This window comes from Sarcophilus harrisii, chromosome 1 (assembly GCF_902635505.1).
Source record: "Sarcophilus harrisii chromosome 1, mSarHar1.11, whole genome shotgun sequence".
NCBI classification, from domain to species: Eukaryota; Metazoa; Chordata; class Mammalia; order Dasyuromorphia; family Dasyuridae; genus Sarcophilus; species Sarcophilus harrisii.
The window spans coordinates 691414244-691432998 of NC_045426.1; the positions used below are offsets into that span (position 1 = coordinate 691414244).

The 18755-nt window shown below is 49.1% G+C and overlaps 1 protein-coding gene across 3 annotated transcripts in view; it reads right to left on the reverse strand.

Annotated features, from left to right (window-relative positions):
- RBM19 (RNA binding motif protein 19) overlaps window positions 1-18755 on the reverse strand; it is a 160117-nt gene that overhangs the window by 49467 nt on the left and 91895 nt on the right. For all 3 annotated transcript variants that reach the window (XM_031948650.1, XM_031948648.1, XM_031948649.1), the window contains exon 22: window positions 15532-15637. In XM_031948650.1, coding sequence (XP_031804510.1) covers window positions 15532-15637 — 106 coding nt within the window. The remainder of the gene's footprint in view (window positions 1-15531; window positions 15638-18755) is intronic.

An 18755-nucleotide genomic window follows, 5' to 3' on the forward strand; every position in this document is an offset into this window, starting at 1 on the left:
TATAAGATCTGCATGTTCAATTTAGACCTTTTTCCATCAAAATATATTCCCTGCAGCACAGGTTTTGAAATCCAGACTTCTAGGGACAATGCAGTCTGTTGTTCTGTCAGTGAAGAGGGCAATATGGCCAGGCAATTAATAGCTAATATGAGTGGTGTAAGTCATTTCAATAGCATTTGAAGGTTTACAAAGAAATTCTGTATTAAGTGAGCAATACAACTATTATCACATCATTTTATAAATAAGGGAATTTAGACAAACTTTAGTGGAGGCAATATCATCAGAGAAAACTATAGACCACCAAGACAGAAAGAGGAAATAGATAAGGAGTCCAGGAAATAAATTACAAATCAGGTACAAAGGCATGATGCATTACTGAGTGAGTAAGTGGGGAGGAAAAAGAGGTTTCAATTAACCTGACCTAGACTAGAGGTTCTTTCTTCCAAAAGCACAGGAGGTAAACATTTCCTGATTGCTTTAATGATAATTTCATTCTTTAAAAAAAAAAAAAAAGAGTAGGAACAAAGTAAAAGGGGCGAAGAGAAACCTATTTTGTATTGGATTTTCCCCAAAAGGTTGTTAAAGACAAAAGGATTTTGAAGGGAAGTCCCACTTTTTCTTAAGTGCTTAGAATAAAAGGAAAAAGTACACTGCAATCTAACATACTCCCTAAATTTGGAGAGAAAAAGAATTCTCATGGATTAAAATTCTATAGGAGAAATCAGTCTAGGAGGGAGAGGAAACTTCCATGGATGAAACAGTAAAGAGAATGAGAAAGATATAATGAGAAAGGCTAGTGGGTGGGGGTGGGGAGAGGAGAATGATTTGTCCGAAGAAAATTGATGTGGATACATAGGAAACTCACCAACCATCTCAGATGGAAGCAAAGCCAGGCAACAAAATGTTAATCTAAAAAGTATGTTACAAGTTTATAAAAAAATATATATAAATATAAATATTTGGTATATATGATGATGGTATATAAAAATGCCATCAGAAATGGTGAATCTCAGGACAGAAGTTGTCAAGGAAATCCAAGTGCTACAATAAATGTTTTTGCCTGTTTTTAGAGCTATAAATAAAGGAAAGACAAGGATCCAAGAAGTGAGAATTGGCAAAAAGATGTAACTGGTAACAGAGAAGGCAGAACAAAATAATTTTTATTTGGGTAGGTCCTTTGTGAGAAGGAAGAAGGACCTTTGGGCTATTAAGAACAGATTAAACATGGCCAATAGGGATATGATAATCCACAGCTCAGAAAGGAGACAGCAAGAGGCTACTAAGGTAAGTTGGATGTATCCAAGTTAGATGAACTACATCCTCCAATATTAGGGAGGGGGGAGGGAACTACTGGCAGATATAATTACTGAACCACTTTTGGTGATATTTTTAAAATCATGGAGAATAGGAGAGGCACTGCAGGGCTGGCAAATGAGGACAAATATTGTCCTAGTTTTCTAAAAAGGGAAGATAATGAAGTCCACAAATTAGAAACCCAGTGAACTTGACTCTGATTTTTGGTACAACTATAGTATTAAGGAGAGGGTTAGCATCTTCTAAGTGCCAGGCCCTGTGCTAAGCTCTTTATACATCTTATCTCATGTGAATCTGTACAATAACCTTGTGAGGTGGGTACCGTTACAATGGTCATTTTACAACAGAGGAAACAGAGGTCAAGTGTCTGCCCAGGGTCATACCACCAGTAAATAACTAAGGCCAGATTTCACCTGGGTCTTCCTGACTTCAGGCTCTATCCACTAGGCACCCAGTAAGAATACAATAAATTTATGTTGATTCACTGACAGTAACTTGATCGGAGTCACACAGCTGAATGAAGCAGTTCTTGGGCCCGGAGCCCCACAATGCATCTTGGTGGAAGCCTGGGAGGCAAGAGGGAGAAGGCCCCAGGCAGGCCTGTTCCTTTTAAAAACTAGTCAGAGAGCAGTGTTAAAACAACACTGGAAGGGCCAGGTGCAGCAAACTTTTTTTTCTTTTTTTAAATTTTAAAAACTCTTCTGGCTGCCAGCAGAGCCTCCACATTTTTTCCAGGCGGATATAAAAATGCATCTGGACTTGAATCCGAAATGGCCCATTCAGAGCTTTAAAACACACTCGCTCTCAGCTGTCACGGCAGGAGAATGGCTTGATCGAGAGAGCTTAGATTTCAAGATGGGAAACAGAAATTGATTGGTAGCCTGGCGTTGCTGGCTCCCTGTCCTTCTGAGGACCCCGAGGAGTCTCCGTCCCCAGCATGTGATCGTGGAGGGGAAGGCCAAGTGGCCACACTTCCTCAAGGACACCAAGCTGTTTCTTGCGGAACAGGCACAGAGGCTCTTGGGGGATCCCGCCTCAATCCATGAGCTCCCTGCCTTGACCATGGCTCTGACTCAGGCCCACGTGTACAACAATTGTTCTTCCTAAACAACCTGAACATAATGTACCCTAAGCGTTCCAGCTTTGTTTTCAGGAGCCTCCTCTCTCTGCCTGCTCAATCTCCCTAGTTTGATGTGGCCTGTATTTGTTTGGGATTGGGCTTGTGCAATGGATGAGCGATGAGAAGAAACAAATTAGCCTTGACATTGGGAAAACCTTCCTAACGATGAGAAAGAGCTATTCAAATTAGAGCAGCAAGCCAGCAGCAGTGGCTCCTCCCTCCCTGGAGATCTTCAGGCAAAGGCAAGGGGGGTCACCAGTCAGAAGACATGGAAGAGGGTTCTGGAGTGGACGAGATGGCCAGCTGATTGAAATTTGGAAACGGGAAGGGTTAGGGGGGCTCCAAACTCTAGACATAAACACCTTGTTTCAGGGACTTCCAGTTTACTGATAGAGAGGAAAGAACATTTAGGAAAAACAGGGATTCAGATCTTAAAGTTGATGTTTAACAGCCATGTGACTGGGTGATCCCCTTCACCAGATCCAAAAAATGGAGAGAAAACATTCCCATCTTTTCTACAGCCCTCCTATGGGAGGCTTTTCTTTTCTTTTCTTTTTTTTTTTGTTTTGTTGTTTTTTGCTAAGGCATTTGGGGTTAAGTGACTTGCCCAGGCTCACCCAGCTAGGAAGGGTTAAGTGTCTGAGGCCAGATTTGAACTCAGGTCCTATGTGAGGCTTTTCTAATCCCTCAGTTATTAGGATTCTCTACCTCCCCACTCTAACAGTACCCGGTATGGATTTTGTAGTTTCTCATCTGTCTCTAAAAGTCCTAAGAAAGGCCTGAAGATCAGAGATGGGTGGGTGTGAAATCTACTAGTATAAAAGACACTAACTAATCACTCTGGGCCTCAATTTATTCAATTGTAAAATGGGAGTGGGGATTGTCCCCCAAGGATCTGGGATCCTGGCATGCCTTCTGCCTGCTAGCTGTTAGTCAAAAACAGCATCAGGCATTTCTAGTATCCCGCTCAAGGTACAGGATGACCCATACATTTTAAACTTCTTTACTCTAGCGCCCACATGGAGCAATATGAGATCATCTTTGTCTCTTATTATGATCAGCATTATAACTGAATTGATAAAGTGTCTTAAGGTTTATAAAGTCCTTCAAAAATGAAATGACAGTTTCTTTGGGCAGGTAGGTGGTACAGTGCATAGAGTGCCAGGTCTGAGTTGAAATCTGGTCTCAGATACTTCTTAGCTGTGTGATCCTGGGCAGGTCATGCCATACTGTTTGCCTCAGTTTCTTCATCTGTAAAATGAGCTGAAGGAGGAGATGGCAAGTCACTCTAGTACATGCTAAGAAAATGCCAAATGGGATCCCAAAGAGCTGGACATCACTAAAAAGAGTCAACAACATACTCTTTTATCTGGGAACTTTTAGTGGGGGAACCTCTTCTGCCACTGTGGTTTGGGAGCATGAAGAGTTTATGTAACCTGCCCAAGGTGACACAGCTGATATGTTCAAGGAAGGACTCCAGAGTTGGCCCTCTACCCACCATGCTGCAGTGCCTCAGCATAAAGGAGCCAAGCTATTCTTTGGATAAGTGCAAGCCTAAGTAATATGGAAACTTGGATCTAGTTCAGCCCTAAGGGGTGGTGGGTACTGCCATTAGGGGAGAAAATAAGGCCCCAGATTCCAATAAGTTAAGTTACATGAGGCTGGCCAGTGCAGCCCTCCTATCAGGAAATCAGCGTCTTTGTCCGTACACTGGGCAAATGATAAGATGATCTTGAAAGTTCTCCCTCCTGCCCCGATATTCTCCGACAAAATGCTGGCCTGTCTCCCTCTTCCATTCCTCGGTTTGACTGTAGGCCCCCGTCCAGCCTTAGGGGGACCTCCTGCCTTGGCTCTGTGCAAGGCGGCTGGGATTTGATGGGCGGAGAGCTCAGAGAGGCCAATGTCTGCCTCCCTGGCCCTCTCCACAGCCTTGTTTCTGACTGCCGCCTGCACCTGGATTTCAGCCTTCCTCATTATCCTACTCCGATGAGCTCCTGAGATTAGCCCTTTCCCAAGCTGGCTCCCAAATTCTATTTTGCCCTTTGGTTTTGGAGGAAGGAGATTTGGTAAAAAGTCAGACTGGCCTGAGGCTGGAAAGTGACTGTCCCTCTGAGACCATTTCTCAAGCGGAAGGAAGGCGCAGGAGCGCTGCCAGCCCAGCTCTGGGGCTGACCTTTTGCAGCTCTCCCTTGGGACCAGCCTCCCTTGCCTAGAAACAAATGCCATCGGCGGCCTTGGGCAAGACATCGGCCCAGGAGCTGGGCACCTTGCTTTAAAGGGCCTGCATAGATCACAGGCTTTTAGACAGGGTTGGGAGAGGTCTTAAGAGATCTCCTCCTCCATAACCCCCACTTCCATTTTACCGATGGTTTTCATATAACAAGAACCTCTAGGTATGATATCCCAGGGGAAGAAAATCTTCTGCACACAAATCCCAAGAAATCCAAGGGCATTTTTTTCTTCTTCTGCCTCATCCCAAAGAATAGAGGGCTAGGCATAAAAGGCCGAACACTGGGGCTTCATTGCTTGCCCTGTGACTAACTGGTCGTGTGATGCTGGGTAAGTCACTATATTTCCCTAGCCTTCATCTCGGAGGGAGGGATGCAGTCGAGATGCTTTCTGAGGTCTCTTCCGGCTCCCATGTTCTAGAATTGGGGAGGGGGGGGGAGGGTGGTTGTTGTTTCCTCCTAATTTCCATCTGCCTGCTGGGAGCAGCAGCTCCTGTCTGGAATGCATTACACACCACCTCCTAGAGAGAAGCAGGACTCATCTCTACCTTCTCTCCCCCCCCCACCCCGAGGCAATTGGGGTTAAGCAACTTGCCCAGGGTCACATAACCAGAAAGGGTTAAGTGTCTGAGACCAGATTTGAACTCAGGTCCTCCTGACTTCAGGGCTGGTGCTCTATCCATTGCTCCTCCTGATTCTCTCATGGCTCATCTCTTAGACTGTCCACCCTCCTCCTCATTTTGTGTTTTTTCAGCCTTCCTCAGGTTTAAACCTAAGGGTCACATCTCCAACATTCATCCTCTTCTTCCTCTCTAACAGCCTACCTGCCAAGTTCTCGGGTTGCCATCTCTGCGCCATTCCTCACATTCACTCTGTCCTGGCTAACCCCAATTCTATTAGCTTCATTACCACCTTCCTAGACAGATCTTCTAATCACTCTCTTCCCCTTGCAGTCATCTTTCCTGGTTACTAAAATAATCTTTCTTATGCAGAGGTTAGGACACAGCAATCCAACTATCAAAAAAATCTTCAATGGTTCCCTATGGCTTATTGAGTCAAGCAGGAACTCCTCTGCCTGGGATTCAAGGACCACCATAATCTGGTACTTCTCTACTCTAGAGACAGCTAATTGGGGCAGTATAAAGCGCTGGGCTGGAGTCAGCTCAAATATAGCCTCAGCCACTTACAAGCTCTGTGACTTTGGGCAAGTCATTGGTTGCCTCAGTTTCCTAATCTGTAAAATGGGATAATAATGGCATATACAGTCTAGGATTTTTTTGAGGATCAAGGGAAATAGTAATTGTAAAACTACTAATACACTATCTGGTACATAATAAGCACATTAACTACTATTATTATTAAATCTCTATCTATCTCAGTTTCATCATCTATAAAATGGAAATAAAAGTACTGATCTCTCAGGGTTATTGTGAGGAACAAATGAGATATGTGTACAGTACTTGGAACACAATAGGTGCTCAATAAATGCTTATTTCCTTCTTTCTTTCTACATGTCACATTACTCACTTTTATTTCATGTTCTATTCTCCTATCCCTTTCCCTGAAAACTCTTATGCTCCTCTATGACTTTGTACATCTCTTCCCCTTCCTATCTTTAATGGAGAATAAAAATGTCATCTCTTCCAGGAAGCTTTTCTTGACCACACATTCTCCAATAAGCTAATAATAGCTTTGTCCTTTGGCCCTCATGTGACAATTTGGTTTTCAATTTATCTAATGTTTATATATCATGTAATTTGGCATATTACAGCCCTGTTCTTTTAGTTGTTTTCCAGTAAGACCGTAATCTTATGAAGGCAGAGGGACTGTTATCTAAAATGTGCATCTCCTCTAGTGTCTAGCACAATGTGTCCTGTATATAGTAGGTGTTAAACCAGTGTTGGACTGGAAAGGAAAGAGAATAGGTTGCAACAGTCTGGGGCTCAGTTTTTATCTCTAAGACAACAATCCTAGGAATGATGATGATTAGGAGGTAGTTCCATGGGAATGAGGGGGAAGAAATGCTTGATTTCCTGCTGACTCTCCCACTCGCCCCAAGGGATCTGGAGGATCACTTTTCTAGAGGCAGTCCTAGCTGTAGCCAGCCAAGAATCCCTGTCACGCAGGATCATGGCCAGACACCAAACCCTTCTGACAGTGAATAGAAGTGCTTCTGTCATCCCAGACAGGCAAGATCAGGACTTTGTTCTTCTCTCTCAATGAGTCTGACTCCCATCAAACTCCATCTGAGACTAATCTCCCAGCAAGCTACAGTTCCAGCTATGGTTGGATGCCAGGGAACTCACCTTGGCCAATAAGGGCGAGATGGTCAAGGCAGAGACAAAACTAAAGCAGCCTAGATGAGTGGGTGGGTATTTCTGGAAGGTGAGGTTGGGAATATTATGGCAAGAGGGCTGTTTTCCCACACAGTCCCCATTTATTAAGTGCCTTCTAAGTCCAGGGTACTATGCTAGCAACTGGGATAAAAAGAAAAAAGAAAGAAAGAACAGCAGCAAAAGCAAAACTGTTCCTTTCCTCTAGAAGCTGACATTCTTCTTCTGATGCTGTAGCAAGAGTATTTTCTTGATAATAATGTACTTGGTATAGCAAGCACTCATTTTACGGATGAATTTTGGTTGGACCCAAGTCCCTTTATTTGCCCAAGGTGAAAACCAAGGCTCAGAGTGGTTACAGAGCTAAAAGCAGGACCAAGATTTGAATCCAGGTCCTCTGGGTCTACTATTTTGGCCCAGCTATTAGGTCATAGCCCCAACACTGATGTTCTTGGGTTAGGGAGTTAAAACACCATTAATCACTGACTAATTAACCTCAATCAGTTTTTAGGGAGCATCCCCTCGGCATAAAGCCCAGTTCTAGGCACAAAGATACAAGTGACTCATGACAACAGTCAAGGATCTGTGATTTTTCTGGTGATGTTCTCTACCAGTGTGGACATAAGCCATCCGTAATGGCAGAGGAGGTAAGTCTTTAGGAGGAACAGTGCGGGTTGGGCACTTGATCTGGTCTCTCAGACATGGCACTTGAACCCAAGCCTCTGTCACTCCAAGACCATTCCTAAGCCCCAGAACAGCAGGCAGCAGAGCGGGGATGGCAGCAAGGAGTTCTCAAGACCCGAAGGGGGAGAGACCATTTCTCACCCAAGACCGTTCGGCCTCCCACAGACATCTCCTCTGGATGTTCCAGGAACGAGGAGACGGCAAACCAAACCCCTACTCTCCCAACTTAACCTCCTTTTTCCTTGCTCTGGAGAAACGGCAGCTAACATTCAGACAGGAAATGGGAAGAGACTCTGTCAGGCCTTAACGAATGGGATTCTGCCCACATGGGCACTGTTTTACGCCTCCAACTGATGTGCTTTAAAGCTTAGGATCCGATGACAGGACACAGTCTATAAAGGCCTTGGCTGAAACCGAATCCCTGCTATGAAATGCAAGACCAGACATTCAAAACCATTTTCATACACTCACGTACACAAATGGTGTTAATTGAAAAGTGTGAACAGAACCCAGATTCGGGGCTTGTTAGTTATTCTTCCTTGTTGGCAATAATTTGAGGAGAGAGACAGAATGGCTCCTTTCTCATCCTAGGTCTTTAGCCACCAACATTTTCAGTGATTTCTAACTCAAGGCTAAGCTTCCTGAGGGCAGACTGGGTGGGTGTGCTTCTCCATAATACTCCTACAAGTCTCTGCACACAGAAATGCTCTCTCTAGTGAGGGTTTCCTATCTAAACAAATCCACCAACTTTCCATGACCTCACAAGTAGTGTCAAAAACACCATCTCTGCCCCGTGGGAATTTCTACTCTATAGCTATTCAGTTTTGGGTGAAATATTCTTTATCTGACTCTCCCTGTTTTTTTTTTTTTTTTTTTTTCTGATTTCCTCTGTCCGTCTCTGTCTCTCAAATTGTCCAGTCCTTGAAATACAGAATTACAGAATCAGAATCATTCTAACAATGCTACGGCTAGATGTATCCCTCATTCCTGACCTTAGCAGAAAGCTCCTCGAGGTCAGGGACTGCTGTTTGACTAGCAAGGGGCTCAGTACATCACAGGTGCTTCATGAACACAGAAAGGATTGAACTGGCTGAAACACATCCGTATAAAACCCCACCATCTCTACAGAGGCTGGCTAGGGCGTGGGGACACAACGTCCAGCCCAAGTTCCCCGCTCCATCGCATTGCAGAAAAGTGAGAAATTAGGAAGTATAAATTAACCATCGAGACCCTGCAATTAAAGCTGCAGTTGTTTACCACAGTCAGAATAGCTCTTCCTGCCAATGCAAACAGCCATCCCGTCTCCCTACTGCCGACTCCCCCCCGAGTGTTTATTTAAGCCAACACATTGCTCTACTAATTGGATAACATTCCATGTGAAAATAGGCCTTTAAAACCACAGCAGCCGAGGCAAATAAAAACAGCTGTAACTGCAAAAGTACAAAGGAACGAAGACTCCAAAAAAAAAAAAAAAAAAAAAAAAAGGCGCACAACGGAGAATTACTATTTTTTTTCCCCTGTGTTCTTGGGGTAGGTACTTTCTTTCCCATTCTTTGCCATCCACATGGCCCTTTCCTCTCTCACAGCTCAGACCTCTCTGGGCAAAGAGGGGAGGTCGGCTTCTAAGTGGGGTGGCTCACATGATCCAGACTAACCTACCTGGCTCCCAAATCCCCTCTCACCTGGGGAGGAAGCCTGTCTGGGTGGGGCGCGATTCTGCCTCTGCTTCTGCCAGGTACTCTGGGTACAATCGACCGGAAGGTGGGGCTGCGGGCAATCAGATGATTCAGCCAGGATCCTTGGGGCAAGTAAGGCTGTCTAACATCCCCTCACCCCATCACGTGCCCTCTTGTGCTTAACAAGAAGGATAGATTTCACTGGGAGCTGTCCTCGGTGAGAGCCAGCAACTCAGCCTCCTTCTAGCCTAGTTTCTGTAGAGCAGGGGGCTGTCTGACCTAGTGGTGATTTAGAATCCAGGGGCATCAGGACCATTCTTCCCTCCACTAGTGTTCATATGCCTCACTCATAATGTGGAAGTGACCATGGGTTCTCAAAGGCTACACTGGCAGAGCACAAAGTCTGGAGGGGGTCTCTTCTAGCTGGAAGGGCTTTGAGAATGGGCCCAGTGTGTGCCTGCCAAATGGACCAGCCCGGTTAAATTTCAACAGGCTCATTAGCAGAGACTAGCAGGGGAAGAATTGGTCTGTGAAAGCATGAAAGAGCTACATCCTGCAGTGGGGGAGAGCATGGACAAAAACCATGGGTCTTCTCAAGTTGGGTGGTTTGTTCCCAAAGGATTCAGAAGCGCCGGAAAGCCCCCCAAAAGCCAACTGGTGCATCCCTTGTGTTTCACTGCTGAGAAAATTGAGAACCGAGGAAATGATTAGCTTAGCCGCAGATAGAGAATGAGCAACAAAGCCAGGGTTTGAACCCTGGACTCCTAACCCAGCCCTCAGGCCTCCTTGGCCAGCTGGAGACAGAAGCTGTGGACTCCACGAGGGTCACAGCATTTGGCTTTTGTCTTTGTGAATTATGAGAGATCTGGAGGGGAGAAGCTATGAGCAAACCTACAGCATTACGTTACTTGATAGCATTATTACTTTGATAGAATAGAAAGAGCCATTATATGGATTTGGAGCTGAAGGAGTTGGATTTAAACCCTGGCTGTGCCACTTATTGTTACCTGTGTGACCTTGGGAAAACAACAGTATCTCGCCTCTTTCTTTCTCTTCTGTTCTTCTCCCTTCCTCTCTCTCCTCCCCCTTGCTTTTCTCCCTCCCCTTGCTCTTTTCTTTCTTCCCCTTCCCTCTTTCCTTTTCTCTCCTTCCTCCCTCCTTCCCTCTCTCCCTCCTTCCTTCCCTCACCGAGTGCTGGGGATACAGCATTTATAAAGATAAGTTAAGTACAAGATGCTTGGAGGAAGGAGTGGGTTGTTTTGAGCCTTGCTAGGCTGTTACTCTTATAAGCAGTTGCCTGGTTACTCTGCATCCTCCCACTACAGCCAGGGCTGAGCAGGTCGCTTGCAGAAGCTGACGCCTGCATCCTGCGGGAAGGGAACCCTGGGAGGCCTGACTGCGAGGACAGGAAGAGAGCAAGGCTCAGCCTCAGTTTCCCCATCTGGGGTTCTATGAGATAGCCTCTGAGATCACTTCTAGCTCTAAAATGATCTACTCATGGAATCAAAGATTTAGGGTCAAAAGGGACCTGAAGTACTCAATCCCTGCATTCTGCTGGCGGGGAAACCGAGGCCTAGAAGTTCAGGGACTTGTCCAAATTCCTAAGGAAGAGTAAAGAAACAGGAGTCCCTCTTCCCGGAGGGTGGGGGCCCGGGCAGGAGAGGGGCTCCTACTGGGGTTTGAGGGCAGTGCCAGGGAGTCTGGGGACCCTGCTGCACCCCCTGAATGGGAATCATACGAGAGGCTTCCTCACATACTAGAAGGAATATGGGACCTGAGTCAAAAGAGCCTTGGGCTGAGTCTCACTTCAGACACCCTGGGCCAGTCTCTTTCCCTAAGTCTCAGTTCCCACATTTGTAAAATGGGACAGAACCTGAGGTGATGGTTTGAGATGAGATTGAGTGCACGTCTTGTGTATGCACATCAATGCAATTGCTGGACCAGTCATCGGAGGGCCATGGTGCCCTCTGAGCCGGGCCCCTCCCTGGCTCTCCGTCAAGAAGGGGACAGAGGCGGTGGGCAGGGTGCCAGGACCACCAGGCTCCTCTGGCCTTCAGGTCCTCTGAGTGGGGAAACAGGGGAGGCCGGCCCAGATGCTCCCTAAGGTTGTCTCTGGATCTGGAGTCAGACAAAGGGCCTGGGTAGGAATTCTGGCCCAGCAACCCATGAACCTGTTTGATGTCTGGGCTTTCCTTTGTCTATCTTTAGAGCCACGAGGTTGACTCCCTAAGCTCCCACGTCCGTCCCTCTTCTCTGGCCTGTGACTGAGCCTACCCAGGGCCCTTCTCACCCCCCTCCCCTCAGCTCTGCTCAGGGCTCAGGGTCACCCATTTGCCAATGCTCGATGCCAAACTGGAACACAGGAGGCTCATTCAATAAATGCGATGGGTGAAGGACATGGCCACCAAGACTCCCTTCAGGGAGGAGAGAAAAAGTGGGGCCTGGAGGAGAACCCAGGGGAGGGATGCGAGCTGGGCACCAAGGAGAGTTTCTCACAGTCCTGTTCGGGCCAAGCCCTTGACCCCAAACACCATTTAGCAAAGGAGGAAGGGCCAGGGAATCGCCTTCCAGGAGAGCACAGAGAAACTGCCTGGGCCTGCGATGGTTTCTGGAGTCCTCTGGCAGAGAGGGGCTGTCTTTGGAATTCCCTCTGCTGACAGAAAAATGGCTTTGTTGTTTCCTACCCAATGTCTCAGCAGTCTAATGCTTCCTCTTCAAATTCACTCCCGCCCTAGAGCTAACTAGATATTTACAATATTCAGAGTTCTATTCACCAATATGCAGTGTGCGCTTTTCTATGGGTCATCGGAGAGCACTAAATGTTCCACTCAGAAGACAATCAAGTTCTTCAGACAGGCTCAGAGAAGGAGAGAGAAAAAGCAACCGAGGCTTCAGGAGAAGGAAAAAGAGCAAACGAATCTTTCTAGGAGTGAGGCACTCACCATGGGTCCTCACTCTATGCAAGCCTGGCTTATTCAGGCGTGCTGTATAAAGGGACCCGTTCCCAGAGCCGGCCCTAGAGTGAAGAGATGCTGCCGCGATGATGCGTGAGGAGGTGCCACGTCTGTCGAATGCTGAGAGAGGGCACGTGGCGACCCTCTCCCCCGGGGGCCACCGACACCACTGCAATCCCCTCTTCGATTGCTTTTGTTCCCGGTGGCACCAGAAACCCAGGTAGGGAGGAGTGGGGGGGGGTCAGGGGGGTGGACACCCCCACAGAACCATCGCAGAGGAAATCTTTGTGATGGTGGAACTCTGGGCTCGGAAAATAATATTCTCATTCTGAATGAGAATAAAGGGCCTGAACACTATGGAAATTCCCCAAGATCCCTTAATGAAAGCTAAGAAAGGCTCCCCTGACTTTTTCAGATTGAGACCCCACTTCCTCTACAAAGATCAGAAGTGACATTTCAATTCCGATACTTACTTAAGCTTTGGAAAAATGGAAAGCTAGAGACACTAACCTGAGTAGTCAACAAGTCTTTTCCCCTTAAAAACAGCATGAAGCATCTTTGGGGCGAGTTTCATTCAGCCCTCCCACTTGAAAAGCGAGCAGCTCCCTCAAAGACTTACCTGATCAACAATAAGTACTGTTAGTTAGATGGATGCGTCTCCCAAGCAGGGGAGGCCCTCGGCGACTCAGACATAAGCATCCTGGGCAGCTCATTAGGAAGGACCCTCTGGCCCTTGGACGATTCCAACCTTCTCCTGACCATCCTCCTCCTTCCTTCTTATTTCCCCAAAGTTTCCAGTGGATCATCTGGCCCTCTGCTCCCTGCTGCCCCTAGGAGGAACCGCCACCTCCTTGTTTGGCCCCATTTTGAGCCCTTTGTGGCCCGACTCTGGCTCATTTCTGGAGAGTCTACGGCTGACCCACGGCCAAACCTGGCATTCCATCCCCCGCCTCCTCCCAGTGCCATGGGCTCCTTTCCAGGCTCCGCTCTTGTGCCCCTTCCTGGAGGAGGCCTTTGCGGATCCTTGCTCAATTTATTTGCACCCCCTCCTCAGATTTAGTTCTTTGTACATGTGACAGATCCCACGAGTGGGTGTCCCTAACCCTCAGACTAGTGTCTCAACATGCAGCAGCTGAATTAAGAAAAAATAAGAGCTTGGAGGATTGAAAGGCTGCCCAGAAGTATCCAGAAGAGAAGACGGGGAGGTTCACCCCAGATGAGGATCTGCTGAATGAGGCTGAGAGGGGTGGTCAGCCCAGAGAAGACGATTCAGCGGGGACACGAAGGCAGTATTTGGAGGACTGCTGTGTAGGGGAGGTGAGAGAAGACTCAAGTCCACTTGTTAGGGAGGAAGATGGTCACAAAGGTCTCTTCCAAATCTGCCTTTCTGTCATCTAATTCAAGCCCCATTTGTGGTAGGTGCATCTATTGTGAGCAAGGAAGTGGGGAAAGAAAGAAGGAAGCCACCTGATAGTCTTACAGAATCAAGGAGTGGTTGAGGGAGCGTGTGAACAACCCCCCCAAACCCAAAAGCTGATTGTGCCTCGGGCCTCACGGGCCACGGCTGGATGGCGCAGTGGTCATTCTGTAGGCGAGACCTCCCGACGCTCGCTGCCTTTGGTGGAGGCCAAAGGAGGGTCTCACGACAAGATGGAACAGGAACAGATGTTCAGAACACTGGGAATACGTCCACAAAACAAGTCCTTGAATTCTAGTTGCTGAGACACTAGCAAGGATGACAAAGGCTACTAGAAAGGCTGGCCAGGGGTTCCCTGCTGACATCCCTGGCAAGTTTCATGGCCGGCCTCCCGAGGAGGCAGATGGGTCCCTGGGCTCAATCTCCCTGCTTCCCATAGCTGGGCCAGAGGGAGGGGCGGCTCTTGGGAGCCCTCCTGATAGAGGCTGCTGATCACCTCCCTGAGAGACAAGAGAATCAGAGGAGTCAGGGCTGGAAGGGCCCTAGAAGAAGAGACTATGAGAATGAGGAAGGGACCTTGGCACCCAGAATGTCACAGCTGGAAGAGACCTTGAGATACAAAATGTTGCCGCTCGGAGGGACCCTGCAAACCCTGGAGGGGACTTGGACGTCCCCAACCCCAAGGCCTCATCACATCCTGGTGCAGGACACCAAAGACCAGAGGAGGGAAGCAGCTGGTCCAAGGTCACCCCGATCGTCGGGGGCAGATCTGGGAGGAGAACCTGGGCCTCCTGACGCCAGGTTGCCCCCTGCTTCCTTGTGGAACCCTGAGCCGGGGCACGATGTGCTGGCGGGGAGTGGTCAGTAAACGCTTGGCTCCTTTTCCGACCAATGGAAATCCAGGCAGCAGCTCAGCCAGCTGTTCGCCCCCCAAAACCGCTGCTGAGCCAGATGTTCATCTGCTACCCGTGGCAAGGGAGAAGCTGTGGCTGATGAAGCCAAACAGGAATTCAGGCAGATTGGCTCACTCTGAGGGGAGGAAGGGGGCAGCAGCGCGGGCCCTCCAGGGCTCCCGAGCTGCTCTTCTCAAAGGCACGGACACTGGCCATGGGTGTCCGCTGTGCATCACAGCACCGGCCTGGCCTCCTGGAGCCCAGCCTGGTGGGACTCCCAGAAGTCAGCAAAGGGAAAGGATGCGACGGAAGAAATGGGCTCTCCTAGAGCTGCCCTTATTCCTCCCCAACTCTAGCCTGGCTCCATCCTCGGCCCAGAGGGAACTAGTAGGAGCAGCGAGGCAGATGTTACCAGGAAGCAAATTTAGGATTGATTTTGGGAGAAAAGTACTAACAACGAGGATCAGAAATTCCAAGGAGGAAGCTTCCTGCTCCCCGACTGTTCTACAGTAAAATGGGCCACCTCAAGCAGGAAGGAGCCTTCATATTTTTCTACAGAACATGGGAGACCTCAATAATCCTGGGAAGCGGAGACAGTATCAGATGTTGGGGACCTAGGGAATGTGCCAAACTGGTGGTTGGAAAGCCTTGGATTCTAATACCATCGCCGCCAATGGCTTGGGTGGGCCTAGAAAAGCCCCTCGTGCTAGAAGAGCTCTGTCTCGATTCTTGTGGAAACTAACCCAATCATGCTAGAAAATATAAAAAGCCAACACGGGGCTGGGGCCCCAGCTTGTCTACTGGGCTCTTTTCAAAGGGCCCATGTGAACGGCCTCCCCGAGAGCTTAATAAAACCCCTTTAAATGAGAAAGTGGAGGGACTAGGGGGTCGGTCCTGGCGCCGCGGTCTCACCTTGGCATCCTGTTTGGTCAGGAAGTCCACAAAGCCAAAGCCTCGGTGGGGGCCTGTTCCCGTCATCTTCTTTGGCAAACGGACCGTCTTCAGCTCCCCAAAGGTGCTAGGAACAAAAGACAACATCCAGGACTTTACAAACCAAAGAACTCAGAAGGGAAAAGAAGGGAGGGGGAGAGGGAAAAAAGGAGAGTGGGGCGGGACCTTGGTTTTCCTGAGCTAATCCCCTCCAAGTTACCTGCAGCCCTACCTCACACGGCTTCTCTGGGGCCCATGCTGTGGGGTGAAGAAGCCCTTTTCCCTCCCTCCCTGCCCAGGTCCTGGAGGACGAGCAGTGGATGATGAGGAGATTCTTCAAGGATGCTGAGGGAGCCTTGTCAGTTCATCTGACAAGCAGAAAGCCGACACTGCTGCCAACCTGGCCTTTCCCTCCCCCATTGTGGTAAATACACATTAGCACACCCGGCTCTCCGAGAGTTCTCCGGCTCGGAAGGCATCCTCGCCGCTGGGCTGGAGGCCTCTCATTTGCACACCAGGTCTGGGTCTGAGGCAATTCTGCCAGGAGTTCTGGGAGCTGATATTTAAATCGGCTTCTGTGGGCATGGCCCGTATGGCCCCTGTTTATTGAGAAGTGATGGGGCTTTGTTGCTGGTGGAAAGGGGTGGGGATGTGGCCAGAGCCTGGGACGTGGAGGCGGCTCCTTGACAAATGGCTCACCTGTGGAACCCCAGTCACCCATCCCGCCCCACGTTTCCCTGTTAAGCCCCTGAAGCCAAAGGCAGCCACAAAACTCCAGAAGGGCTTGGCTGAAACTGAAGGTGATTAAACAGGTAAACACGGCCAACGACGCCTCCCTTGCGTCTCCAGAAATTCTAGGACAAAAGGGCCGTGATTTCTGGGTGCCCGGGACCCTCCTCTCCTTTCCTTCTCGCTCCTCCCTCCCGCTCCCCTTTGATGTCCATTTATCAGACACACACACACTCACACAAATTGCAAGCGATAAATACTTAATGTACGCAGCGTCAGAAGAGATTAGTTATTTTATTTGAAAATCTACACACACTTGTCTGTGTTCACATGGACACACACACACACACACACACACACACACACACACACACGTCTGAGATGCTGCAGGGCCAAAGAGCGATTGGGAATAAACACAGTAAAGGCCATAAATGCTCTCATGAAATGATATAAGCTAAATCCAGAGAGTTAACCCAGTGTACTGCCAGCATGACCAGGCATCTATCTACCCAATTTCCTAAGGCAGTATGGTGTGTAAATGTAGCATTATGAATCCTCAAAATGAATCTGCACGTCTCCTCTGAGCTTTCCCGTCTCCCTCCTTCCCATCCTCCCCGAACCCCCCCAACCCCTTCTCGCTTCTTCTCTGGAAGCAACAGCCAAATAACAGCAGCTTCCCCAGGAGGGAGAGTGAGGGCCGGGCGGCGGCCCGGGCCGTCCCAGCTGCGGCTTTCTCGGGGGCGCCGGCGGGGCGCCGGCGAGGGGCTTGGGGGAAGATGGAGGGCTGGGCGGTGTGAAGGGCCTGCCAGGGAAGGCAGCGCTGGATGGGGTGGGGATCTAAACAGGAGGTCGGGCAAAGCACGCGCCCGAGCGCTCCAATGCTGGCTTTATTCTGCCACCTAATGGCCACGTCTGCCCACAGCAGAGGAGCCTGCGCCCTCCACTCCCAGCAGCTCCCGGCTGGGGCTGCATTTTATGGGGGCACAGGGGGACCCCATGGCTTTCAGGGAGCCTTCGCAGGAGGGTTTGGGCAAATAATCCCCCCACCCCTTTGCCCTTGCGATAATTAGCGAGGTCACAGGCGAGGGGCACCTAAAGAGAGAAATGCGGAGGGCTGGTGGGTTCCCATTAATTCAGCACCTTGTGCTTTAAGAACTCAGAGCATTTACATATTCAACGAGGGTCACTCTCAATGAGCTGGAAATGGCTCAGCCCTGGTGGTGATTACTGAGGGAGGGCTCACCTGATCTTAGAGTTAGGGCTGGCAGGGACCAACCTTCCCCCATTTGACAGAAGGAGACACTGAGGCAACAAGGAATGGTCGCGGGGGCCCTTCCTGGTCCCACCGCCACGGAGGCTGGAAAGAGTCACCAGCCACGGGCTTCGACGGTACTGCCGAAATGTACGCCCCTAAAAACAAACCCAAAGTAACCCCCAAACCGGGCGCAAGGAATCCCCTCAACTTCTCCCTCCATTTTGGCTCCTCATCATCACGTCACAATCCACCGGCGTTTACATGGCATTCACCGTTCGTGAAGTCCTTAACACAGCATTTCAATTTGTCCTGAGAGACCCGGACTATTATTATCCCCATTTTACAGATGAGGAAACTAAGGCAGGAAGAGTTTACCTCTAGTAGCCCAAAGTCACACAACCAGTACATGTGGCCACATCTGAACTCAGATCTCGACTGTAGGGCTTCTGGGCTCACACTCAGTTTGTGACACTGTCGCACAAGCCGGCTCGGTGTTTGGGGGCTTGGCCCCTGGGGTGGGACCTGGGAACTCTGGCCACAAATCCAAATTTCCTTCCAGCCCCTGCCAGTGTCTGGGAAGCTGGCCCAAGCTTGCACATCTTTGCGTGTCTGCATAAAGGGGGGTGCCCGTCGGTTAATTCCACATTCGATCCAGCACGCAGCAGGCAGCTGGTACGCCATGCATGGTAAGTAGGTGAGGATCCAGAGGACAGCAAGGAAAATAATTATGAAGTTGGAAAGATGTGCTGGAGAAAATCTCCAGAACTGGGCTTATTTGCCCAGAAGAGAGGGAATCAGAGGTCAGGGGTCTGGTGATGGCCGATGACGGGCAGGTTGGGGGGAACGAAAGGGGGGCCTAGAAGCAGGAGACTGGGGGTCTCTAGCTCCCACTTTAGCCAAAGTGAGCTCCACGAGCACAGACAAGGACGCCCCTTCCCCTCTCTGGGGTTCAGTTTGTTCTCTGTCAATTGAGGGGCTTGCACAAGATGACCTCTGTGTTCCTTTGCAGCCTCCTGGTTCCCTTCTAAGGTTTAGGAGCCTACTGAGTCCCTCCTTTCCTCTTTCCCACCAAGAGCAGGACTAGAGAGAAAGGGCTGAAATAAAGACATGAATTTGCCTTCTCAGGGAAGAGCTTCCAGCCCTAGGGTTAGGGGACCCTCGAATATGCTTCTAAAGCAACGAGGGATGTGAGATTTTCCCTAGTTGTCTCCTTCCCTAGCTG